Consider the following 27058-nt stretch of genomic DNA (forward strand, 5'->3'; position numbering starts at 1 on the left):
TAATGATTAGCTGATTTTTAACTCCTTTTAATTTCTAACGATTGACAAGTTTTACATTCGTTTAGTTTTTAGAGAATGTTTGATATTTTCATTGTTCAATTTTGACTGACATTCAACCTTCGTTCAATTTCAAACAATTGACAGATTTTATCTTCGTCCATTTTCTAACGATTGACAAGTTTTATTTTTGTTTAGTTTTTTAGAAATTGAATGAATTTTTCTTCGTTCAATCTCTTATAATTGACGTTTAATATTCGTTCAATTTTTAACGATTAATTGATTTTTTCTTCGTTAAATTTCTTATAACTGACTTAATTTTCGTTGAATTTCAAACAATTGACAGATTTTACGTTCGTTCAGTCTCTTATAACTGACTTTTTATACTCGTTCAATATATTCAATTGATTGCAAGGGTTATTCTTCGTTGACTTTGTAACACATCTAGCTGATTTTTTTCCTCAGTCAATTTTCTATTGATTTGAAATTTTCGTTAAATTTTCCATCTTCTAACTTTTTTTTTATCTTAAATTTCGATCACGATTATTATTTTTTCAATTAAAAATAAATAAAAATTAAATGAAAAATCAAACAATGTTTCCAATGCAAAATGCTCACAAATATGCAAATATTAAGAAGAAAATTTGCATGGAATTCATTGCAGAGCGACAACAAAACAATCCGTATTGAAGTGACCTGCGGTCGAGATGAGTTTAAATGTCTCAATGGTTTGGAGTGCTTTTCGCATCATTTGCGCTGTGATTCGGTATTTGATTGCCTCGATCGGTCTGATGAGATGAATTGCACAACAATCATCCCACGTCCTGGGGCAAATGCAACAATTAAGTGCGAAGACCCCGAACGGTATTGCCATCGTGACAATAAGTGCATCACAGTGGATCAGCTGTGTAATGGGGTGAATGATTGTGCCGATGGGTCGGACGAGGGGTTCAGGTGTAGTGAGAAGTTGTGTGATTATGAGAATGAATGTTCACACTTCTGCCACAATGCCCCCGAAGGGATTCTCTGCTCATGCCCGCCGCACATGTTCCTCGCCAGTGATGGGCGACGATGCACGATGGAACATGCGTGCGAACATTGGGGCACTTGCTCGCAAATCTGCGTGCCGCGTGACAAGAAGTACACGTGCCAATGTCACGATGGGTTCATGCTGCAGTACGATCGTTTCTCGTGCCGTAGCACCAACAAAGATTCCCCGTATGTCATCTTCAGCAATCGCCAGGAGATCCGTGGGGTGGACCTAAAGACGCTGGCTGTGAAGAATTTCTACTCAGCCCTTCGCAATACAATTGCCCTGGACTTCTTCTATGGCAATGACACCGTCCAAATCTACTGGACTGATGTCATTGATGATAAAATCTATCGGGCAAGCCTCATTGGGGACTCCTTGACGAATGTCGAGGCTGTCGTGCAATCCGGACTGTCGACGGCTGAGGGTTTGGCCGTTGATTGGATTGGGATGAATTTGTATTGGGTCGATTCGAATTTGGATCAAATTGAAGTGGCAAAAGTCAATGGTAGCTTCCGGAGGACCCTCGTTGCGGGTGATATGGAGAGCCCGCGTGCAATAGCACTCGATCCGCGTGATGGACTCCTCTTCTGGACGGATTGGGATGAGATTTCCCCAAGAGTTGAGCGTTGCTCAATGGCCGGAGAGTACAGGAAGACAATTATGCAGGTTAGTTTATTATTTAATTCATTCCATTTTATTTTTTTAAGAAAATATATTTTTTGGTATTTATTTGTAATTTTGTAGAGAGCTGAAAATTTTTTAAATGATGGTCAATTTGCAGTAGTTGAATGATGAATTTCTGGTTCTCAAGTAAAATTTCATTGGCTAAAGGATAAATTTCATACTCAAAATTAAAGTTTCCTTGGTTGAATGATAAATTTCGAGTTATGAAGTAAAATTTCATTGATTGAAGCATAAATTTCATGCTCAAATGTAAAATTTCATTGGGTGAATAAATAAATTGCAAGATATGAAGTAAAATTTCAATGGTCTGAAAGTAAAATTTCAAAAATTAAGGGAAAATTTCAGTACTTAAAAATTAAATTCGCAGTTCGTAAATAAATATTTCGTTACGTGAATGATAATTTTCAGACTTTGAACAAATTTTCATTCTTTAGGTCAAGTTTAGATGTTAAATATTCGGATCCTAATTAAAATTACATTGCATTAATTTATTTTATTTAAAATAATTGAAGTAAAAATTTCATTGATTTAATGATAAAATTTAATGTTTTGAAGCATTTCAAAGATAAAAATGATAAATTTCAGGTTTGGAAAAATTGTTGCCTAATATTACAAAACTTTAAGATCTAGAATTTTGTAGACTTTCTTTTTAATTTCATGCACAACTGAAAGTCTTTTTCAGAACTTAAAAGAATTTTTCATTATTTTTTATTCCTAAGGAAGAAATATTTGTGAATTTATCATAAATTTTAATATTCCCAAAGTGAAATTTTCTAGCATTAGTAAAATGTTAAATTTCAAGGTAATATTTCATCATAAGAAACAAAATTTCATTGCTAGAATTTTAGTTATCAAATAACTTAAAAATAATTTCAGCGTTGCAATTTACAGCAAAATATCAGTAATTTCATTGTGAATTTTAGGTTATTGATTAAAGTTCCATAAATGGAGTTTTTAAAACTTCGAAGAAAGATTAGAAATTTTAATCGAAATTCTAAACAAAAAATTCGAAAAAAATCGAAACAAAAAGTTTTAAACTTAATTTTTTGATCAAACATTTTAATAAGATGAACACCTTGAAAAAACAAAAGCCCGGAAAAAATTGAAGATGTTTAGAATGTATAGCAAAGCCACAAACCTATAAATTTTCTAAACAGTTCTAATTCGAAAATCTAAATTTGATTTTGTTTCCGAATATTTCAACAAAATTAACCTCTTTTAAAACAAAGATTCCGAATTAAATTCAGAATGTTTAGAATGTATAGCAAACACACAAACCATTAAAGAATTTTCTACACAATATTTTTTTGCATTCTAAACACAAAATCTCGTTTATCTCAGGAACTAATGGGAATTTTTTCATGCTCTCTTCTGCAAGTTTTAGAGAATTTAATAGGGATTCTCACAGGATGAAGAATTAAAAAAAATTGTTATAAATTAATTTAAAGGTGCAACAGATTCAGGGTGCGTGGCCCAATGGGTTAACACTTGATTACCATCAGAGGCGTATCTATTGGATTGATGCGCGTTCCGATTCGATACATACGACAAACTACAATGGGGATGATCATCATTTGGTCATTCGTGATCAGGAGATTCTGTCGCATCCCTTTGGGATATCGCTCTTTGAGAATCACGTGTATTGGACGGATTGGCGGACGAATTCCGTGATAAGAGCCAATAAGTGGAATGGTTCGGATGTGGCGGTGATTCAGAGGAAGCTCACACAGCCTTTTGGCATACAAGTGTTGCACTCAAGTAGGCAACCCAGAGATGGGGGGCGGAATCCCTGTGGGACGAACAATGGGGGATGCTCGCATTTGTGCTTGTTGAGCACAAATGGGACGTTCCGGTGTCAGTGTCCGCACGTGATGAGGCTCGATGGGAATAATCGAACGTGCGTGCCGAATGAGCAGGTTTTGCTGTTTGTGACGGGTTCGGAGATTCGTGGAGTGGATCTGTATCAACCAAATCATCACACTATTCCCACCATTAGTCACACAACGCAGGTTCTGGCACCCGCCAAAATTGACTTCTTGGTCAATGGGAGTCGCCTTTTCTGGTCCGACGTGCAACTCAATGAGATTAAGACGTCGGGCCTGTCGAATGGGCCCATTGAGACAATCCTCGATACGGATATTCCCCTGCCCGTGGGCTTTGCCATTGACTGGATCGGCCAGACGATGTTTGTGTCGTCCGGGAAGACGGAATATCGCATTGTGGCGTGCAACCTTCACGGGGAATTTGTCACGGAGATTCAAACGAATCTCCCTGCAATTACGAGCATTGCCGTCGATCCCACGCACGGGCGTCTCTACTGGTCACAGTCGAGTGTCAACAACACACACAGGATCATGATGAGTGCCATGGATGGGAGTGATGTGGAGACAGCTGTGGCCACGGATAAGAGTATTGATAGCCTCACAATTGACTACGAAGCCCGCAGGCTCTACTACGTCTTCCCATCCGCCGGGGCTATCTATTACTACGATCTTGTTAGGAAAATGGCCCATGAGGTGAGTTTTTTCTTTGTTTTTTTAAATTTCTATCACTAATATTTTTTTTATTCGATTTTTCTTTTGTAAAATACTTTGTTTTCTGTTTTTTTTTTTACTAAAACATTTATTTAAGTTCCTTTTGAAAGTCAAAGAGAACTCTTAATAATTATTTTTCGGTAAAACCACAAAAAGTAATTATTAAAAGTTTAAACATCCCAATTTTCAGAGGTTTAGCCTTAAATCAATTGACTTGAAAAAAAATATTTTTACAAACTATAAATAAAATTTCTTAAAAAATTAAAGTATTTTAAAGATAGAGAAGACATAAAAAATTTTACAAATATAAATTATAATCCTTAATCTCTTGTTAGGAAGTAATTTAATTAGGATAAACTAATTACTATAACAACAGATTAAGGTTTAAACTTTTTAATCTTTAATCTTTCTTTTTTTTTTTTACTATTTTGAATTTATATTCTTTGTTTGTTTCTTTCTTTCTTTGAAAAAGTGAAGAATTTAAACACTGAAAATTAACTTTTTAAAGGAATTTTTCCAGTTTGAACATGAGAATTTAACTTTTAATCTTTATTTGGAGTTTTTAATTATAATTGCTTAAAATTATTTAAATAAAAAACAAAAATTGGAACTTGAAATTATTTTTGAAATATTTTAATTTATTAGATACCTACTTTAATAGTTTAACGTTTTAATCATTGATTTTAATTAGATAAGTCTTATTCTAAAAGATTGTTTAAACCTCAAAAAAATTCAAAGGTTTATAATAGATTAAATTTTATTGCCTCTTGAAGTTTTTTCAGGGATTTTTTAAAAGAATTCATTGTGAATAATTTCAAACGTTTTTTTGTTTTAACCTGAATCATTCTGCAGTTTTTATTAATTAAATACTAATATTCAGTCTTTCTATCAGTTGACGTTTAATCTGTCTTTAAAGACTTCAATTTAAACCTCTAAAACTAACGTTCAACATTTTACCTTTCAAAATGTCAATTTATTGACATTTATACATACAAAATCCTTGTCAAATTGTTTCTTAGGTTGCCTTAGTTTAAATGTTTGAATGTTCTAACGTTTGATTTCTAACCTCTAAAATGTCTAACGTTTATTTTTTTAAGTTTCTCCTTTCTTTTTTACTTTCTAACTAAAAAAAACTTTAATAAATCTCAAATTAAGACTTCTTTTTATTCATTTAACCTCCTTGAAAATTCTTAAATGTTCGTGAAATTTCCTGAAATATTATTTTCCCCACATTCTCTATTTTCACCACTCCTCAAATTCACCATTTCGTGTACGCGCCAAATTCAAATATTATTTTATTTCATAAATTTTCCTAATAATAAATAATTCAGAAGGGATATTTTTAGCTAATTCTGGGTGGATTTTTTTTCCTTTTTTTTCATTTTCATTGCAAAAAGGTCCTGGCAATGGCAAATCCCCAAGTTTACGTGGGGAGTGTCACGGTGTACAGGGAGAATATTTACTATGCTGAAAACTCTGACAATACCATCCGGAAGTGTGATAAAAATCACTGCGTTGAGAGCGAAATAATCCGCAATAATACCTCCGGTGTGCATTCATTGCGGATGTTCTTCCCGGCGGCGCAAACGGGCACGAATGCGTGTGCGGAGAAGAGGGGTGGATGTCAGCACCTCTGCCTGGCCACGGGGCAGTTCTCGAGTGTCTGCAAGTGCGCCATTGGCTATCGCCAGGATACGCGCGATGAGAAACGCTGCATTGGCACGGAGGAATTCCTTCTGTACTCGTTGAGCTACGAACTGAAGGGATTGCCGATCTTTGAGGACATTCGGGCGTACGAGTCGAGTAGTGAGAAGAATGTTTTGGCACCCATTTCGAGGATCTCCCTGGCGGCCAGTATTGATTACCACGCAACAAGTGATCTCATCTTCTGGGCGGACAGTGAACGGGGAACAATCACGAAGATTCGACGCGACGGGACGGGCCGGGAGGTGATTCTGCATCAATTTGATTTGCTCGACAGCAACAATAGTGACTCACCGAGTGGCATTGCCGTCGATTGGGTCACGCAGAACATTTACTGGAGTGACGAGAAGAAGGACTTGATTGAGGTGGCGCGCTTCGATGGGTCCTACAGGTACGTTGTGGCGGCAAATCTCAACAAACCCACAGCTCTGGCCGTTGACCCGAGAGCCGGGCTCATCTTCTACACGGGTGATCATCACATTGGGATGATGGGGATGGATGGGAGCTCAGCGTTTGTGCTGTATAACCAATCAGCAGCTGATTGCAACATCTTCCTCGACATTGACAACAAACTCGTCTACTGGGCCGAAATGCAAACGGGCAAAGTTAAACGGATCGGCTATGATGGGCATCAAATGACAACACTCATTGCTGAGGGGCTGACAAATCCCGTGGCCATTGCCGTGGCGCATGAGAAGCTCTTCATTGCGGAGAGTATTCATCAGAGGAGCACCATCAAGGTTGTACCACTGGCAAATCTCACAGACATCACAATCATACGGACTGAAGCTAGTAGTCTCAGGGATCTCAAGGTTAGTCGCTTTTGCGTTTTTCATATTTTTTTTTTAATTTTTAAAATTTTTCCGGAATTTATGACATTTAAAATAGGCTTCCGGAATTTCTTGCATTTGAAACAAAGTTACGTACCCTTTAAACTCTTAATTTCGGAATTTTTGACATTTACTTCTTCCGGAATTTTTAGCGTTTTTTTCAGAATTCATGACATTTTAAATAAATTTCCGGAATTATAGTTATTTTCCGGAATTTTAGAGTTATTTTCCGGAATTTCTTGCATTTGAAACAGACTTACGGGATCTTAAACTCTTTATTATGGAATTACTGATATTTGCCACTCTTTCCGAAATTATCTGACATTTAAACACAGTTCCGGAACTTGAAATGTTTTCAAAGCTTTTCTTCAGAGTTTTTCGGCATTTTGACATTTATTTCTGGAATATTTTTTATCTTGGCAAAGCTTGAAGGAAAAATGGTTAAGCAACGCTTCTTCCGGAAAAAAAAACTTTTCTGGAAATTCATACATTTTCAAAGTTTTCTTATTTTCTAACGTATAGATAATTTTTTCCGAAACTTTCAACGTTTTTGAACAATTTTATTGATGATGATTGTTTTGGAGTTTCAAACACCTTAAATGTTTCCGTAAGGAGTTTTTTTTTACGTTTACTACATGCAGTATTTTCTAACGTTTAAAAAATTCATTAAAATATATTTTTGAGAATAATTAACAAATTTTTTCCCGGAATTTCTAACGTTTCCTACTGAACTCTTAGCATTTTGAAAGGTTCTTTCGAAATATCAATCATCTCAAATATTTTCTTTTGGGTTTCTAACATTTAAACCTTTATAAAGATATGTTTTAACGTTAAAAAATCCATAAAATTGTTTTTTTTATGAATTTTGGAATTTTTTTTTTGGATTTCTTTTACTTCAATTGTTTGCAAATCCGTATCCGGAATTTCTAACGTTGTCTCCAGAAATTTTAGCATTTCGAAGGGTTCTTTCGGAGTGTAGCTTCGCAAATATTTCTTTTAGAGTTCTAAAAGCATTTTCTAACGTTAAAAATAATTTTTTTCAATAATTTTTTTTCTCCTAAAATTTTAATTAAATTTTCTTTTCGTTTTGTTTAGATTTTCAGTCGTCACGTGCAGAAGGGAACGAATTTGTGTGAAGTGGACAATGGTGGATGCCAGGAGTTGTGCCTTTACAATGGCTCCCATCCAGTTTGTGCCTGTTCGCACGGACGTATAGCTAAAGATGGGAAATCTTGTGAGGATTATGAGAATTTCTTGATTTATTCGCGAATGACGTCCATTGAGAGTATCCACTTGACGGATCATACGAATCTCAATGGTCCCGTGGCGAAGATTCAGAATGCCACGTTGATGAAGAATACAATTGGGCTGTCGTATGACTACAGGAGGGGAAGGATAATCTACTCAGACATCCATTCGAGTTCAATTAATTGGGTTTTATTCAATGGAAGTGATCACAGGATGATTGTTAATAAGCAAATTTCCGTTGAGGGGCTTGTCTTTGACGAATTGAGTGATCATTTGTTTTGGACGAGTAACATTGATGCGTCAATACGGGCTCTGCCGCTCAAGCAGATCTCCTGGACGTATCCGGCGAATAATACGAATCTCGTGAAGGTTGTGATGAAGCTCAAAGCGGGCGATAAGCCACGTGGGATTGCCGTTGAGAGTTGCATGGCGATGGTTTATTGGACAAATTGGAATCAAGTCACACCGTCCATTCAGCGGGCCTACATCTCCGGGTATGGCCTGGAGAGTGTCATCACGACGGATATCCGGATGCCAAATGCAATTACATTGGATTACGAAGCGCACAAACTCTACTGGGCCGATGCGAGGCTGGATAAGGTTGAACGGGCTGACTACGATGGATCTCATCGAATTATTTTGGCTCATTCAACCCCCAAGCATCCGTTCTCAATGGCCGTCTACGGGGATTTGCTCTTCTGGACTGATTGGGTGCTCCACGCAGTCATTCGGGCAAATAAATATTCCGGAAGTGACGTTGTCTTCCTCCGCAAAGACATTGGACGTCCAATGGGGATTGTTGTGGTGCAAAATACAACGCAAGACTGCTCCGCTGACCCCTGCAAGGTGCTCAATGGTGGCTGCGAGGATCACTGCAGTGTCGACAAGAATCTCCGGGTGAAGTGTGAATGTACCCGAGGGCGCCTTGCAGCAGATGGGAAGCGCTGCCTCCCGGTGAAATCTTCCTCATGCCCACCGGATAATTTTGAATGTTCCTCCGGTGGGTGCATCCCCTATCACCTAACCTGTGACACGGTTAATCATTGCCCCGATGGATCGGACGAAATGACCACCTACTGTGCCTTCCGGACGTGCCGAACGAACTTCTTCCAATGCGACAATCATCGGTGCATCCCGCAGAATCAGACGTGCAATGGCGTTCAGAATTGCGGCGATGGGAGTGATGAGGCGCACTGCAACTGCACCGAAGAGCATTTCCGCTGCAATACCGGCCAATGTATTCCCATTAGATACAAGTAAGTGAAGTTAAACTAATTTTTTAATGTCTTTTTTTGTGTCTATTTGGGACCTAAATTCGATATTTTTTCGAATTTCATTGAATTTAATAATTCTTCCAACGTTAGAAAAACGTTAAATTTTCATACAGGATCCAGTGAAAAAAATATCGTATATTGATAAGATCGATTATTTCAATGTTTTTTTTTATCCGGGCGCGAAAGAGTTAATGCGATCCTTCCTTGTACAATATTAATCGATTTTTGGGATATTTAAAAAATTATCGATTTCTTTCCAAAATTTTGAAGCAAAAAATGAAATCGGATCGATGTTTCAATCGATATTGTAAAATTCAATCAATATGGTTTTATCAAGATAATCGATTTATGTTCGTAATTTATCGATTAATATGTCAAAAAAAAAAAAAAAGAGAATTATTTGATTTTCATCCTAAACCTTCGATTTTGGAACAAATATTAATGGATTGATCGATTTATTTTGTGATAATAATCGATATTTCTATTGATAATTGTTCAATTTCTCTTAAAAACGGGCCTGTCCGACTCCGATATTTCTGAAGAAACGATTGATATCGGTCAGAAAAAAGGATTAATCTACAAAATTCCACCTCTATTCGAAAGTTTATTTAATAAGCTTTCAATTATTTCCTATTTCATCATCCGGACCCATCTATTTAATGTACGAAAAGTAAAAAAAAAAAATCTCGTGAGTCCGTAAAATATCGATACTATCGAAAAAATTTACATACATTTTGTGTGTCAAGCTGTCAAATTGCCTCATCAAGTTACATGTATTTGAATGGACGTGACATCCCCTTGATATTGGGAGAAATAAATTAAATTCAAACACATTTAGATCGTCAATAACGGGCTGTGTAGATGTCGAAATGACGTCCGGCCCTGAAAAATTTAAAAATAATAAGAAGAAGAAGATCGTCAATAAAAAACGTCCGGCCCTGAGAAATTTAAAAAGAAGAAGAAGAAGAAGTCAATAAAAAAGCAAGATCGTACCTTAAAAAAATTCAAAAAAAGAAAAATAAAAAATCTTTAGGCTCTGGCTATGAGGGGTCAAGCCTTTCTGGTTGAGACAATTCTGTTTAAACTTTGTTGATTAATTAATTAAAATTTAAAAGTGAAAGAAAACGAAACAAGGGAGGTTTATTTAGACGAAATTATTCGGATCTTCAAAAATATTTGGATTATACGAAAAGGAAATTCAAATAAACACTTAAATCAAATCGAAGAGTATTAAATCAAGTCGAAGCGTTCTAAATTCTAGCTAAAAAGTAGTAAATTCAACCCTAAAAGAAGACTAAAGATAAGCCGATAAATATTTGGTTTTCAGTCCTAAAACAACAGAGATTGAGGAACAAAACTTTTAAAATTAAAAAAAAATCATTAAGTCTTAAAAAAAGGACTAAATTCAATCTGAAAAGTAGTTAGTTAAAGCTAAAAAATAGTAAATTGATCCAAAAAAAAAAGAGTAAATTCAAACCAAAAAGTCCTAAATACGGGTTTGGATGTTTTTTTCAGTTTTGAGTTTTTCTGTTTTTAGCAAAAGATCTCTTGAAGAATAAATAAATCGATCGATTTTAAGCAATTTCAGTCAATTATTTAAACAATTGTAAAAACCAAGACCTAAAATTATCCAACACAGTTAAACGAGCTCATAACTTTTAAAAAAAAGTAAAAGAAAAAGCTTATTGCGCATTTCTATCACTTTAATTGATATTTCATGGATCTTTTAACATTTAATTATGGTCATTTAAAGTTTTTAGGCTCTGGTATTAACGCATTTTCTTGCTTTTTCTTCAACCCAACAAATATTAAAAGTTGGCTTCTTTTGGGGTTTTTCACTTTAATTTAATGATAAGAAATAAGTAATAAAATTAAAAAGAACAAAAAACATTTTAAGGCTGATATATAAATTTTTTATTTGTGAATTTTGTGGGTATAAAATCAGTGACTGCCTAAAAGTCATTCGCAGTTTTATTTAGAGGTGGTGAAGTGTTGAAAATACTTCTTGAAAGAAGTGTTTAAGTGAAAAGTAAAGAAAACTTAAAGAAATGAAGTTGAAAAGTGAAATAATTCCATTTGAGGGAATTTTGGATGTTGATAATATCTTCAGAAAGGAGCTCTATGAGACGGAAGACAATGCAGATCATGATGAAGCTCTCTTCATTTGCAACCTTACCGATGTGATGAAGAAGTTTTTAAATTGGCGCATGAAGATACCACGCGTGAAGCCTTTTTATGCTGTTAAATGCAACGACGATGATCACATTATTCGGCTGTTGGCACGACTTGGAGCGAGCTTTGATTGTGCCTCAAAAGCTGAGATCAGAGCAGTCCTCAAGCACAACGTCACACCCGATAGGATCATCTTTGCGAATCCTGCAAAGCCCACGAGTCACATTCGCTATGCTGCAACCACAGGAGTGAGCCTCATGACCTTTGACTCAACAACAGAGCTCGATCGCATTCAAAGGATCTTTCCAGCTGCTCAGTGAGTCTTTATGACGAACTGTTTGCTTCTCTTTCTTTCCTAACTGCTTGTTTTACCTTTTAACCTTTTTGTAGGCTAGTTCTGCGCTTTAGGTATGACTCAGAGAAGGTTTTTAGAACACTTAGTGCTAAGTTTGGGTGTGATCCTAACAAGGAAGCTCCTCATTTGTTTAAGCATGCTAAAAAGTTAGGCTTGTCCGTTGTTGGAGTTTGCTTTCATGTAGGGACACAATGCAGAGATCCTGATGCCTATGGGAAAGCAATTTCCGTTGCTCGTGAGCTCTTTGACTATGCCTTTGAACTTGGCTATCATTTGAGACTTCTTGATATTGGAGGAGGCTTCCCAGGTGACACAGAAACAGACCTTGGACAGTATGCAAAAACTATAAATACAGCTCTTGAGGAATTTTTCCCTAAAACTGATGCATTATTCGGTTCTGTTGAGGTCATTTCTGAACCAGGAACGTACTTTGTGGAGTCAGCCTGTTCCATTGGGACGACAATTGTATCAAAGAATGAAATTCTTGATTTAGAGAGGAAGAAAGTGGAGCATATTAAGTACTACGTCAATGATGGCATTCATGGATGTTTTCTTCTCGTTGTTTTTGGATATGATTCCTACACGCCGAGGCTTTTGACACGTTCTACGGAGAATGGGGAGGGCTCTAAAGCTTTCATTGATTGCTCAATTTGGGGACAATCCCTCAATGGTTGTGACAAGATCTGCGCCAATGTTTCATTGCCAAATCTCGATGCTGGAGATGTTCTTATTTTCCCAAATATGGGACATTATAGTCACGTATTTGCAACAACCTTCAACGGATTCCCCAAAGCGAGAGTTCTCCACTTTGCTGATGAAGAAACATTGAAGATTCTTAGGGATTCTTAACATCAACTTAGCCAATTTTTGTATAAAAGAAATTATAAATAAATAATTTTTTTAGATGTGGTTTTATTGTTATCAATTCGAAAAATTGCCTTCAAGTGCAACTGATGCAGAGTTTTCCGGAAGAAGATTTTTTAAAATAAAAACACGCCTGTTTGATTGACAGAATCTAAAGATTGATATACTTTCAGTTGTAATAATGGCTCTTACCAATGTGAACATCACGAAAGCCCCTTTCTACTTTTTATCAAAAGTCAAACAATATGGTCAGTCTTTTCATGGAATGTTAGTACAAGAAAAACCATAATTTTATTCTTTTTTATTCATGTTCCTTTTGATGCTCATACTCTGTTAAAGGATACTTTTAAGTGTGGTAACAAAATCAGATGTAAAGAACAGAACAGGATAGTAAGTATTAGTCTAATTTAAATTGTTGGAACAAAGTTTTTTGAAGCTTTACTAGAGAATCAAATGTTGTTAAAGGAAACAAAGCTACGGCTGTTTTCTTTGATGTTACAGAAGCAGACCTACACTTTTACACAAAGCCTGCTCTTTCTTGACAAGTTTTTTTGAAGCTGTATTCTGAAATATTCTTTTAGGAAGAATCAGACTTTGTTGAATTGAAGTAGATCTTCTGAGAATGAATAGATCTAAAGAATTTCTTAATAAGAATTTCTCAGGCTTTGATTTTTTGTGAGTCTATTTTGTTTCTGGTTAAGTCTGAGCTCAAGTCTTGAACTATGTATTCATATTTATCAAGTGAATGGAAGGCATCTTGTTGTTCCTGTTAATTCGATATACATAGTTCTCAAAGAAGATGGAGTAAAAGCTAAATTGATATTTAGCGCTAGAATCGATTGTTATTCCGTTTAGTTAGCATAACCAGTCCGACGTTAATAAGATTACAGACTGTCATAGTAAAGTAGAAATTTTGATTGCAAAGCAAACCTAGACGAGACACCTAAACACCAAAAGAAAAAAATAATTTAATTTCATTGATTTATTCTCTAATTTCTAAGAATTTTCATTGTGTCCTTGTCAGCAAAGTAAAGAACTCTTGCCTTGGGGAATCCATTGAAGTTTGTTGCAAAGACAAGACTATAATTTCCTACATTCGGAAAAACCAAAACATCTCCAACATTGAGGTTTGGCAATGAAAAATTAGCACAGATCTTGTCATAACCATTGCACGTAGGGCCCCAAATAGAGCAATCAATGAGGGGTCTCTTAGCTTCCTCAATAAGTGATTGACGTGCTAAAACTCTAGGATAGAATGAGTCATATCCGAAAACGATAAGATGAAAGGATCCGTGAATTCCATCGTTGACGTAGTACTTGACATGCTCCACTTTCTTCCTTTCTGAATCGAGAATTTCGCATTTGGAGTAAATTGTGGTTCCAACGGTGCAAGCTGACTCCACAAAGTACGTTCCGGGTTCGGAAATTACTTCAACAGAACCGAAGAATGTATCAGTTTTAGGGAAAAATTCTTCAAGGGCGGCATTTATAACATCAGCATACTGCCCAAAGTCTGTTTCTGTATCTCCTGGGAAGCCTCCTCCAATATCAAGAAGCCTTAAATGATAGCCTAAAGCAAGGGCATAGTCGAAGAGCTCTCGCGCGATGCCAATGGCTTTTCCGTATGCAAAAGGATCCTTACATCTACTGCCAACCATAAAGGAAACTCCAACAACGGACAGGTTTAACCTCTTTGCGTGCAGAAGTAAGTAAGGAGCTTCTGCGGAAGGATCACATCCAAATTTAGCGCCAAATACACAAAGAGCCTTCTCTGAGTCATACCTAAAGCGCAGAACTAGCCTACAAAAAGGATAAAAGGTAAAACAAGTAGTTAGGAAAGAAGAAGAAGCAAACAGTTCGTCATAAAGACTAACTGAGCAGCTGGAAAGATCCTTTGAATGCGATCGAGCTCTGTTGTTGAGTCAAAGGTCATGAGGCTCACTCCTGTGGTTGCAGCATAGCGAATGTGACTCGTGGGCTTTGCGGGATTCGCAAAGATGATTCTATCGGGTGTTACGTTGTGCTTGAGGACTGCTCTGATCTCAGCTTTTGAGGCACAATCAAAGTTCGCTCCAAGTCGTGCCAACAGCCGAATAATGTGATCATCGTCGTTGCATTTAACAGCATAAAAAGGATTCACGCGGGGCATCTTTGTGCGCCAATTTACAAACTTCTTCATCACATCGGAAAGGTTGCAAATGAAGAGAGCTTCATCGTGATCTGCTGCATCGTCATCCGCCTCATAGAGTTCCTTCCTGAAGATTTGATCAACGTCCAAAATTCCCTCAAATGGAATTATTTCACTATTCCGTTGAAATTTTAATTTCTTCAACACACAAAGAACATAATCCATGGTTGGGTGGGAAAAAAACTCTGAACTTTGAGGAAAGGAAAACTTAAGATCACTTGAGAACTGTCCACTTGTCACTACCCCATGTGGCTTTATGCCAGATGTTCTGATCATTTCTCTGGCTTTTATACAGCAGAGAATAACATGAAAGAATTATTTATTATGGCCTCAAAACATATGTTACAAACTTTAACAGTCAGACTTGTTTTTTCTTCTGACTTAACAAGAACATGAAAATAGTTTTCTGTTCTCACGATCCAGGATATGCTAACACTTCACTGTTGTGCAGTAAATTTCTTTTAGACATTGCTAAAATTTAGAGCTTTTAATTAATTCTTATTCTTGCGGAAAAAGATTATTTTATTACCATTAAAATTTAATTAGAAAGAAAAATAACAAAAAGAAGGAAAATCATGAATGTTTAAAGGAATAAAGACAACTACGGAATAAGTTGAGTCAGTTAAACGATTTTTTTTGTAATTTTTTTGATCAATTATTTGCCTTAAGAACTCTTAAAAGAAAATTTTCAACGGTTAACATTTTCTTTTGAGTCCCATCATTTGATCAGAAAAATATGCTTATGGTCTGAAATAATGTTCCAATTACAAGAGAAATGTTGCAATTTTGTCAGAAAAATCTACAGGATCATTTCTGATCAGGAAAATATGACTTTCTTTTTTTTTTTAATTAATTTCTTGTTTTTCTTGACAGAAAGTATTATTCTTCTAATCATGTATACTCGTTTCACTGATCAATTGCTAATTATTCTGATTAAGTGCTTATTATAATGATCGAATGTCATATTTTCCTGATCAAAACAGAATATTCTTCTGACCAAAAGCATAATTTTCTGATCAAAGGATTTGATTGTTTTTCTTTTTAGTTTAATTTTAAGTTCTTAACGGTTAAATGGAATTAAAGTCTTTCTTGTTATATTTAATTATTTTAATTTCTTTTGCAATTGTTTTGATTTTTTAATGCTTTTATTGAGCTCATTATGTTATTTCCAATTTCTTTGTTTTCTCAATCTCAACAGATGTGCTTTTCAACGATGAAAAACATTAATTATCTTTTTGAAATAAGAATGAATTTTATAGCAACTGTGTTAATTGTCTTTCCTTAGTAAAGACACATTTATTTTACCATAAAATTAATTATTTTAATTTACATTTTTTTTTAGATAAATTTTTCTTTTCTTTCTATCAGATGCGATGGTGATCCGGACTGTCCGGATTTGTCGGATGAAATAAATTGTGAACGTCGTAGCTGCCATCTTAGCTCCCTCACTAATTCCGAAGATGTCCTTCAGTGTGAACATACAACGGCCTGTTACATGCGGTAAGTCCTAGTTTTTTTTTTGTAATCTCTAAAATGAAGACTTTTTCGTCGAAATCAGTTGTAAATCAGACCAATTACGAAGCTAAAAATATTTAAAACTCTAAAAATTACAAAGTTACAATATAACTTGCATTTTCTTCGTCGAAATTAGCACAATATCAGACAATAAAACAGAAACAAATCGAATAGTTAAAGAAGCTTCGAATACTTTAAAAGTTTTTCGAAAGTTCGAATACCTACGTCGAAAAAGGTTTGGAGCGTCGAATTTTATTCGAATAATCGAAGTTTTTTCGAAACAAATAGTTTTTCTTCGTAATTCGTAATTTAATCGATTTTTTCATCGAAATCAGTTGAAAAGTCAATCATAACGCGTCCAGTTATTAGAGTTGGTATACCACAACGCGGATGGGTCAGTCTATGCGTTGTAATTTAATTTTTAAGTAGTATTAGTAGGCAAAGTTGATTTTTTAATGAAATTCATCAATTCGAAAGACAAAAATGGTTGTATCTCAAGTTCTATTGCACATACAGAAATTTCTTGACTAGTTTTGGAAAGGTATTGAAATAAGCTATAAATTGACATAAATTTCAATAATTTTCAAGGTCATCTCCATAACACAAAATGGCGGATTTTTGTTCTACCAAAACAGTTTTTGGCATTTTTTGTCTCGAAGGAATGGTTCTAGAGGTTTCTGATGTTCTAGAAAGTTGTAGAGTTTTGCAAAACCTTTAATTTTCATACTAAGATGAGCAAAATCGGACAAGCAGTGCAGGAGATATGGCTCTTAGAACTTTTCAAATTCAAGAATTTTTCAAATGGCTATATCTTCTAAACGGTGACATAGAATTTCTTCATTTTTGGACTGATGAAAGATATTGAGTCAGGCTACAACATATCAAAATTTAAAGGAAAACGATAACAGATGTTGGGAGATATAGCCCCTTAAAGTTAGGCAATTTTTGTTTTTGTTTTTAGCGCCTCTTGCGGATGTTTTTGAAACTTGAAATGTTCTAGACAGTTGTAGGGCTTCTCAATACCTTTCATTTGATACCAAGATGGTCAAAATCGGTCAAGCCGTTCTCGAGTTATATCGAAAAAACACTTTTTGCTTTAGGCCGCCATATTTGCTAAACCGCTTGACCGATTTTCAAGTATGATTTGTTGATGAAAACATCTCACTGAGCTCTACAACATACTAAAATTTCAGACCTCTAGCTTTAAGGGAACTGGTCGACGGTATTTCAAAATTGCGGACAGCGGCCATCTTGGATTTTGAAAATGCGAAAAAATGAAATTTTACACCCACATTTCTATAGAAAACTTCAAACCGGAAGTCTTTATCTGTTACTGTTCTCGAGTTATAAGCCAAAGTTTGGCGCACCGGCCGGCAGGCCGGCCGGATCAAAAATTTTCCACCACCATTTTCGTAATGTGGGATGTCTAAAACGTGCTCATACCAAGTTTGAGCCCGATCTGAGGTGGTCGGTTTTTCCGATGATTACAATACTTGGTATGCCACGATTGTGGTATACCAACTAATTAGACAAATTTCGACCAAAAAAAAATATGTAAGGATCTAAAAGATGCAAAGTTACCATTAAAATGATGATCAGTTGTAAATCAGATTTAAATCAACGTAAGAAAAAAAATATTTCAAAATTTAAGCTCAAAAGTTAACATTTAATCGAATCTTTCGTCGAAATCAGCACAATATCATACATAAAGACAGATAAATAAAATAATTTGTAGGTCGTGGAAGTGCGATGGGGAGAATGATTGCTGGGACGGGAGCGATGAGGTGGATTGCCCAGTTACGGCTAAGCCAACGTGTCCTCCGGATAAATTTGCCTGCCCCAATGGGCAGTGCATTGCCCTTGAGTGGCGATGCGATGGGGAGGATGATTGCATGGATGGGAGTGGAGATAGCCCGGCGGCAGATGAGCAAAACTGCACGCATCGCTGTGGGTACAATCAGTTCACATGCCAGAAGGATAATTCGTGCATTCCGGCGTCGTGGCAGTGCGATGGGCAGCCCGATTGCACGGATGGGAGTGACGAAGGGGAGCACTGTCAGACGAAGGTTTGTCCCGAAAGTGGTTTCCGGTGCAACAGCACTGGACGATGCATTTCGCATTTGTGGGTGTGCGATGGGGACAAAGATTGCTCCGAAGGGGAAGATGAGGCACCCATAATGGATTGCGATGGGCAGAAATCCTGCTCAATCTTCTCCTTCTACTGCAAATCCGGTGAGTGCATTGACATGCAGTACGTGTGCGATGGGGATGCCGATTGCGATGATGGAAGTGACGAAGTTCCCGGATGTTCACCATCAAGTGCCTTCGGGCATGCGGCATGTGGGCATGGGATGTTCCGGTGTACAAATCGCAAATGCATCCCGAAGAACTTTACCTGTGACTTCCGGACTGACTGTGAAGATGCCAGCGATGAAGATCCCAAAATGTGTGAAGATTCCAAAATTATTTGTGCCGGACCGAATCATTTCCGCTGCAATACGGGGGCGTGCATCTCCGAAGCGGATGTGTGCAATGGCAGGGATGACTGTGGGGACTTTAGTGATGAACAGGCATGCGGGGTGAATGAGTGCGAAGACATCTACATGCCTAAATGTGCCCATAAATGCGTAGACAAGAAGGTGAGTCAATTTTCTCTTTCATTCCTACTTTTTTTTTTACGTCGAAATCAGTACAAAATCAAACAGAGATGAAAGATTAATAAGAAATTAATTTGAATTTTAATTGAAAGCTGATTAATTTGATAATAGAATTGCAATTGAAGAGATTTTAGAACGATTTTGACGCAGGAAGTCGTTAAAAAGATTTTTTTACGTCAAAATCAGCACAATATTAATCATATTTCATTTTTAAAAAATTCATTTAAATTTTTAAAAATTTTGTTTCTGTTTTTATTGCATCGAAATCAGCACATAAATCAAAAGTTTTAACGTAAAATCATTTAAAATCATAATAATGTATTTTCCTGTAATTTTTTCCTCGAAATCAGCCCAAGATCAGACATAATTTAGTACGGGAAATTCATTGATATTATTAATTGATTAATTTATTAATATTTCTCATTGCGTTAAGTAAGATATTAGAAAGATTTTAATAAGGAGAGTCGATAAAGAAAATTTTTTTACGTCGAAATCAGTAGATTTATCGTGTAGAAATTCATTTTACCCCTGAAATTTACCATCTTGTTGTAAAAACAATATGTAGACATATTAAGATGAAATTTTACATTTTTTTTTACTTTGATATCTGTCCGAAATCAGGCGTATTTCGACGTAGAAAAATAATTAAAAACTTTCACTCTGTTCCTTTTTAATCGTCGAAATCAGACTTAAACCAATCTTTTTTTTTATGTTAAAATAATCATTTAAAACTTACCAATTTCCTGTATTTTTGTTACATTGGAATCAATCCAAAATCAACCATTTTTTAACTTAAATTTAACGTAAAATTTTAACTATTTTAACGTAAAATCATTAAAGTTCTATAGAAGACATTATCTGTAGTTTTTATGTCGAAATCAGCCCAATATCAGTCACGTTTTAACATTAATAAATTCATTTAAAATCTAAAATTAATAAAATTGGCAAGTTCTGTATTTTTTTACGTCGAAATCAGCCTAACATCAGTTCTTTTTTAATTTGAAAAATCTTTCATAATTTTAAAATGTCATTTTTTCAATTTTTTTGTCGGAATCAGTCTGATATTAACCTCATTTTAATGTAAAAAAAAGAAAAGATATTTAAAATTACTATTTAATTTTTTTTCATCGAAATCAGCCCAAAATCAGTCAAGTTTTAACATTAAAAAACCCGTTTAATATTTAAAATTAATAAAATTACTAAATCCAGTATTTTTCTACGTCGAAATCAGTTCTATATGAATCCATCTTCATGTTTATAAGTTATTGAAAATCCAACCACAGCTAAAAAGGTCATTATCTGTATTTTTTCGTCGAAATCAGCCTAATATCAGCTAAGTTTTATTGAATAAAAAAATAATTTAAAATCATAATAATGTAATTTCCTGTAATTTTTACATCTAAATCAGTTCTATATGAAACTCATGTTGATAAAAATCATTTAAAATGTAAAAAAGATCATTTGTCGTATTTTTTCACGTCGAAATCATCCCGATATCAGTCAAGTCTCCAAGTGAAAAAAATCATTTAAAATTTATAATTATAAAAATTGTCATTCAATGCTTTTGTTCGTCGAAATCAGCCCAATATCAATCTCGCTTTTATATGAAAAATTATTTAAAATTGAAAATTTTCATTCTCTGTATTCTTTTGTCGATATCAGCCTCACATCGCTCACATCAAACCCAGTTTCATGTATAAAAATTCTAAAAATCTAATTTCATGTAATTTTCACGTCGAAATCAGCTAGATATCAGTCAAGTCTCAAAGTAAAAAATTCATTTAAAATTTATAATGATTTAAATTATCATTCAATTTAATTTTGTTCGTCGAAATCAGCCTCACATGAAACGTTTTTTTTTTTTTAAATTTTCTTTTCAACTAAAAGAAGAATAAAATAGAAAGAAAACTAAAAGAGAAAATAAAAACGTTGCAGGTTGGCTACGAATGTTCGTGCCATGAAGGTTTCCGCGTGAGTACAATTGATCGTACGTTGTGTGAGGATGCAAATGAATGCGATGAACGTCCGTGTAGTCAGGTATGCACGAATACGCATGGAAGCTACCACTGTTCGTGCATTGAGGGCTTCACACGGCGTGATCGGGCCAATTGCAAGGCTGACAGTGATGTCGATATGCGGCTGATCTTCTCAAATCGCTACTACATTCGTGAAGTTGATCTTTCGGGGCGTATGACGCTGCTCGTGCACAATCTGTCCAATGCGGTGGCGTTGGATTTTGATTGGAGTAGTCAATGCTACTTTTGGTCAGACGTCACGACGACAGTGAGCTCAATAAGACGTTGGTGCCCACGGGAGAATCGTACGGATGTGCTGCATCAGTCGTTGCTGCAGAATCCCGATGGGTTGGCGGTTGATTGGATTGGGAGGAATTTGTATTGGTGCGATAAGGGTTTGGATACAATTGAGGTGTCAACGTTGGAAGGGAAGTTCCGGAGGGTGCTCATTGCGGAGAATATGGAGGATTTGCAGGAGCCACGAGCAATTGTTCTGGATCCCTTCAATAGGTTCCTGTATTGGACTGATTGGGGGGATAAGCCGCACATTGGGAAAGCGGGGATGGATGGGAGTGACCCGCGGGTCATTGTGAGGGATGACCTGGGGTGGCCGAATGCCCTGACAATTAGCTTTGAGACAAATGAAATCTTCTGGGGGGATGCACGAGAGGATTTTATTGCTGTGAGTGATTTTGAGGGGAAAAATCGCAAAGTTATCGTTTCGCGCGTAATTAATCCGCACGTGAATCTCCATCATGTGTTCGCCATTGCTGTGTGGGAGGATAGGATCTACTGGACGGATTGGGATACGAAATCCGTGGAGTACTGCCACAAGTACACAGGGGCAAATTGTTCAACGCTCGTGCACACAATTCATCGGCCGATGGATATTCGCGTGATTCATCCGTACAGGCAGCGTGCAGTGCCCGAGCATGCGTGCACACGGGCAAATTGTTCAACACTCTGCCTCCTGGCACCCAATGCAGCGGGCTACACGTGCGCGTGCCCGGATAACTTCTACCTGGCCAAGGATGGGGTGTCGTGCATTGCCAATTGCACAGCGTCGCAATTTAACTGCAAGAACACGTACAAATGCATCCCGTTCTACTGGAAATGCGACGGAATGGATGATTGTGGCGATGGGAGTGATGAACCGGACAATTGTCCGGCATTTGCATGCGAGCCGGGGCAGTATCAGTGCGCCAATAAGAAGTGTATTCACCCCAGTTACATTTGCGATGGGAATGATCAGTGCGGCGATGCGTCGGATGAGACAAATTGTGACAATTACGTGTGCTTCACGACGCAATTTAAGTGCCCACGTGCTGGGAATACGTCAGCGCATTGCATTGATGCTGCACGGAGGTGTGATGAGAAGAATGACTGTGCTGGTGGGGAGGATGAGAAGGACTGCCCGGCTAAGTCGTGCTCAAGCAATCACTTTCAGTGCACAAACGGGCGGTGCGTGCCGAAAGTTTGGGTTTGCGATGGAGACGTTGATTGCATCGATGGGAGTGATGAGCGTGAATGCAGGCGTCGTGAGTGTCCAATGAGTGAGTTTAGGTGTAAATCCGGGCGTTGCATTCCGCATTCGTGGCGTTGCGATGGGGAAAGGGACTGCCCGCAGGGGGATGATGAACCGCCCGAGTGTGGGAATACCCAACCAACGTGTGAACCCCTCCATTTCCGCTGCAACAACTCCAAATGCATCCCAGCACGGTGGCGATGTGACTACGAGAACGACTGCGGGGACTACAGTGATGAGGTTAATTGTCAGCAAAGGAATTGCTCCGAATCTGAGTTCCGGTGCGGCGATGGACGCTGCATTCGTGGTAGTCACCGTTGCGATGGGGAATTCAACTGTGAGGATCGCAGTGATGAGATGAATTGCACTGTGACGTGTGCAAAAGATGAATTTCAGTGCGCAGGAGCAGCTCTTTGCATTCACGCGAGTCACAGATGCGATGGGGATGATGATTGTATCGATGGGAGTGATGAGATGAACTGCGATTGCCTCAGGACGGAATTCCGCTGCAGAAATGGAAGGTAAGATTGATGTTTTTTTTTCTAAAACTTATTTTGTGATTTTTTTTAAAACAAAAAAGTAAGAAAATGGCCTTTTCTCACCAATTTTTAAAAATTTGATCAGTTTACCAATTCAGTTAATTTTTATTAGTGGAATTGGAAGAAAAAATGAGGAAAAAAATTCTAGCACAAAAATCGTCTTTCTGTACTCGAACCGGTGACTTTTGAAATGCAAGCTAAGTGCTCAACTTACAGCACCACTAGTTAGGAGAGAAATGTTTAAAAAAAATTCCTCAAAATTCCTAAAAATCGAAAAATTAAAATTAAATTTTCATTAATTAAATTTTTATGATTTTAACCGTTTTTTAAAAGTTTTTTTTATAAACATTTTAAAACAAGAGGTTGTCGCCAAGAAATTAGGCTATGAAAGGATTCTTTTACATTCCAATTAGAAGTGTTTGTTTGTGGAATTCTAACGTTTGCAATCAATTATTGAGCTCAATATTGAGTCAATGATTGGTTAAAATTAGTATTTGCTTAATTAAACAAAAAGCATAATAATGATAGAAATTTTTATTGAAAAACGTAAAAAAATAGTTATAAAAGACACTAAAATCTGTCAAAAAAATTATGCAATTGACCAATAATTTCCAGCAAATGGTGTAATTGACCGATGATTGACAGATGTTTGACAGGAAATTGCGTGATTGACCTATAATTAAGCATAAATTGATTAAAAAAATTCCAAATACAATATTTGGTCAATGGTTGATCAATCCTTGATGAGTAATTGACTCAACATTTATTGATCGATAATTGAGCATAAATTTATTAACTAATAAAAAAACGAAAATCAGTATTTGGTCATTCCACGATCAATATTGATTAAATTTAAATTGACTCAATAGTGATTGATAGATAATTGAGTATAAATTGATTGATTGATAAAAAAATTGAAAATCAGTATTTGGTCAATAATTGATCAATCTCTGATAAATTGATTTAATTAAAGTTGACTCAATATTGATTGATTGGTAATTGAGTATAAATTGATAAATTGATTAATAAAAAAAATTGAAAATCAATATTTGCTCAATAGTTGATCATTCCATGATTGATAATTGATTGAGTTATAGTTGAAACAATATTGATAGTATGAATATTGAGTCAATGTAAGTCCGCATAGATGATCAATAATTGATCAATAAGAATTGACCTGAGATTGTGCAGTAATTGATCAATCGAATTATTGGTTTAATTGATTTATCTATCAATAATTGATCAATCTGATTGATTCAATATTGTTTGAATCGAGCTTTCTGGGGATTTTTTAAAAGGAAAATCTCCCTGATTTGTCCTCCTCCTCCTTCAATATTTTATCCCCCCTCCCTGAACATTTTAGATGCATCTCAAATCGCTTCCGTTGCGACGGCTGGAATGATTGCCTGGATGACAGTGATGAGGATACAGCGGTGTGTACGACATGCCATCAAACAGCTTTCCGGTGTCGCAATCATCGGTGCGTGAGTCGTTCGGTGCTGTGCAATGGGCAGGACGATTGTGGGGATGACAGTGATGAGCAGAGATACGTTTGTCAGGAGCTCCATCGATGTCTTGCCCATGAATTCCGTTGTGCCGCCACGGGGGCGTGCATTGAGGGGCATTTCCGGTGCGATGGGACGCCCGATTGTCCCGATGGGAGTGATGAGATGTCCTGCCGTGAGCCAGCGTGTACCTTTGGCGCATGCAGTCAGATTTGCTTGGAGAAGAAAGCGGGGAATTTCAGTTGCAAATGCCAACCGGGCTATGCTAAAGGGGTACCCAAGAATGACACCTGTCGTGCCACAGGGCGTGAGAAATTCCTCCTAATTGCGGCTGAGAGTGAATTTAGATTCCTCGCTCCGGATAAGCCCGATGGGAGCCTCGTGATGGGTTTCGCCCTGCCGCCAACGTCGAAAATTACGGCTTTTGACATTCTGACCACGGAAACGGATCTCTTCATCTTCTGGATTGATTCCTTCAATAATCACATTATGAAGCTCAATGCGAAGGATTTTGTCGTGGAGAAGAAGAAGTCAACAAAGGCTGCGTACAATGGTGGGAATGCGGGGAAGGTGAATTCACGCGGACGTCGTGATTCAGGGGATGGGGTGATTATTGTCAATGGAATGGGTAAACCCGTTGCGTTGGCAATTGATTGGATAACCCGGAGGTTGTATGTGATTGATGCGAAAATCAATACGATCGTCACGACAGATCTCGATGGAAATGGGCTCATTTCGCTCGTTTCAACGGGTCACGATCCCGTGGATTTAGTCTTAGATCCCGCAATGCGTCAAATGTTCTGGTCAGCAAGCTCTGTCAATGGCATCCTAACGGCAGGACTCGATGGGTCCGGGAAGAAGATTCTCCTTCCGCTTGAGTATCAATGGGCAACGAGTTTAGCGTTGGATTATGCAACAAATCGTCTCTACTGGACAAATCATGTGGGTTCCGTTGAAGTTGCCCAATTGCGTGGGATGGAGAAGCCCACGGAGAAACGTGTTATTTGGGCGACAACACCAGAGAGGAGTCGTGCGAAGAAAATTGATGTTTTCGAGGATTCCGTTTATGTGACGTTGCAGAATCAAACAATTGTTAAAATTAACAAATTTGGACGTGGTGAGGCGACTTTGCTCCTCAGAGCGAATCACCGAAGTGCTACGTTAAGGATGGAGCACCCGCTTAAGCAGAATTTCAACATAACAAACCCCTGCATTGAGCATCCATGCCGGGCCAATGTTACGTGCCTCCTATCACCCATAAATCCCACTGAAAGGGATTGTCTCTGCTCCGATGATATGCTCCGATCTGATGGAACTTCAGACGTGAGTTTTTTGACTTTTTATTCCTCCCTGAAAATTCCTCTTTCTTCCCCAAAAAAGGATTAAATCTTTTGATCAGAAAATTAGAATTTTTGTCAGAAAATTCTGCATTTGATCAGGAGAATCGTTCTATTTTGGTCAAAGTAAATGCTAAATTTGGTCAGAAAAATGTTCCATTGCAATCAGGTAAATGTATATTTGATCAGGATAAAAATTTGAAAACAAGAACGAAAGTTAGAATGTGCTTCCCGGAAAGTGCCATAAGTGACTGAAAGTTGTGCAGGAAAACTGCCCATTTCATCAGGAAGTTTCTAAGGGATCTTAGGAACTTCCTTTTCAACACCCGACTGATCTTTAATTGCATTTTGAGGTCAAGATCTGTCCATTTAGGAAGTTCCCTTTGCAGCATTTTTATAGACTCAGATTCCAGACCCAAAGATGTAATCAAGGATCAGCTGGGTGTTGAAAAGGAAGTTCATTATATCCTTCTGGAACTTCCTGATGCAATGGGAAGAATAACTGCACAACTTCCAGCCACTTACGACACTTTCCGGGAAGCACATTCAATCGTTCCGGGAAGAAAGTGTACAAACTTCAAGTTGCTGAAGTTTCGCCAAAAATATCAAAACGTTCGCCAGATCAATATCTCTTGTCAAAGGGTGTTTATCTGTCAAATATTTCGATTTATTTAACACTCGGAGGACTTTACTGGTAATTGCTACCAATTGGAACCTTAAAATCGTCACAGAATAAAATCTATTGGACTTATCTCGATGAATTTAGCATCTATGTGTAGGGAATTTTAATTACTTTAAGATAGCAGAAAGAAAATCTCGAGAAAAGTCTTTTCTTTGGAAGATAATTTAGGTCAAAGTCAGAATCCAACGTGGAGGATCAAATTGGTAATAACTACCAGTCAAAATCCCATACATTTTTGCCGTGGTTTTGAGGTTATGTTTCCCCATATTTCCCAAATAAAGTACTCTTATTCACTTTTCCTCGGTAAAAAATCATTAATTTGGACTAATTTTATTGCCGGAAGTGATTAAAAAGTTACTTAAAGAATCAAAGTTTGTGATTATTTAGGCGCAATAATAAA

The 27058-nt window shown here is 36.8% G+C and overlaps 2 protein-coding genes across 2 annotated transcripts in view; both read left to right on the forward strand.

The window, feature by feature from the left end:
* Positions 1–27058, forward strand: part of LOC129795277 (low-density lipoprotein receptor-related protein 1) — a 47011-nt gene that overhangs the window by 14363 nt on the left and 5590 nt on the right. The window contains exons 6-13 of the mRNA XM_055836363.1: positions 662–1696; positions 3163–4230; positions 5646–6764; positions 7878–9286; positions 16252–16383; positions 18134–19037; positions 20991–23116; positions 24498–25962. Of these exons, the coding sequence (XP_055692338.1) occupies positions 662–1696; positions 3163–4230; positions 5646–6764; positions 7878–9286; positions 16252–16383; positions 18134–19037; positions 20991–23116; positions 24498–25962 (9258 nt within the window). The remainder of the gene's footprint in view (positions 1–661; positions 1697–3162; positions 4231–5645; positions 6765–7877; positions 9287–16251; positions 16384–18133; positions 19038–20990; positions 23117–24497; positions 25963–27058) is intronic.
* On the forward strand, positions 11270–13266 carry LOC129795305 (ornithine decarboxylase 1-like). The gene is made up of 2 exons (XM_055836445.1): positions 11270–11792; positions 11867–13266. The coding sequence occupies exons 1-2, from the start codon at positions 11353–11355 to the stop codon at positions 12678–12680; spliced, it is 1254 nt and encodes a 417-aa protein (XP_055692420.1). The 5' UTR covers positions 11270–11352; the 3' UTR covers positions 12681–13266.

The sequence above is a fragment of the Lutzomyia longipalpis genome, chromosome 4 (assembly GCF_024334085.1).
Source record: "Lutzomyia longipalpis isolate SR_M1_2022 chromosome 4, ASM2433408v1".
Taxonomy (NCBI): domain Eukaryota; kingdom Metazoa; phylum Arthropoda; class Insecta; order Diptera; family Psychodidae; genus Lutzomyia; species Lutzomyia longipalpis.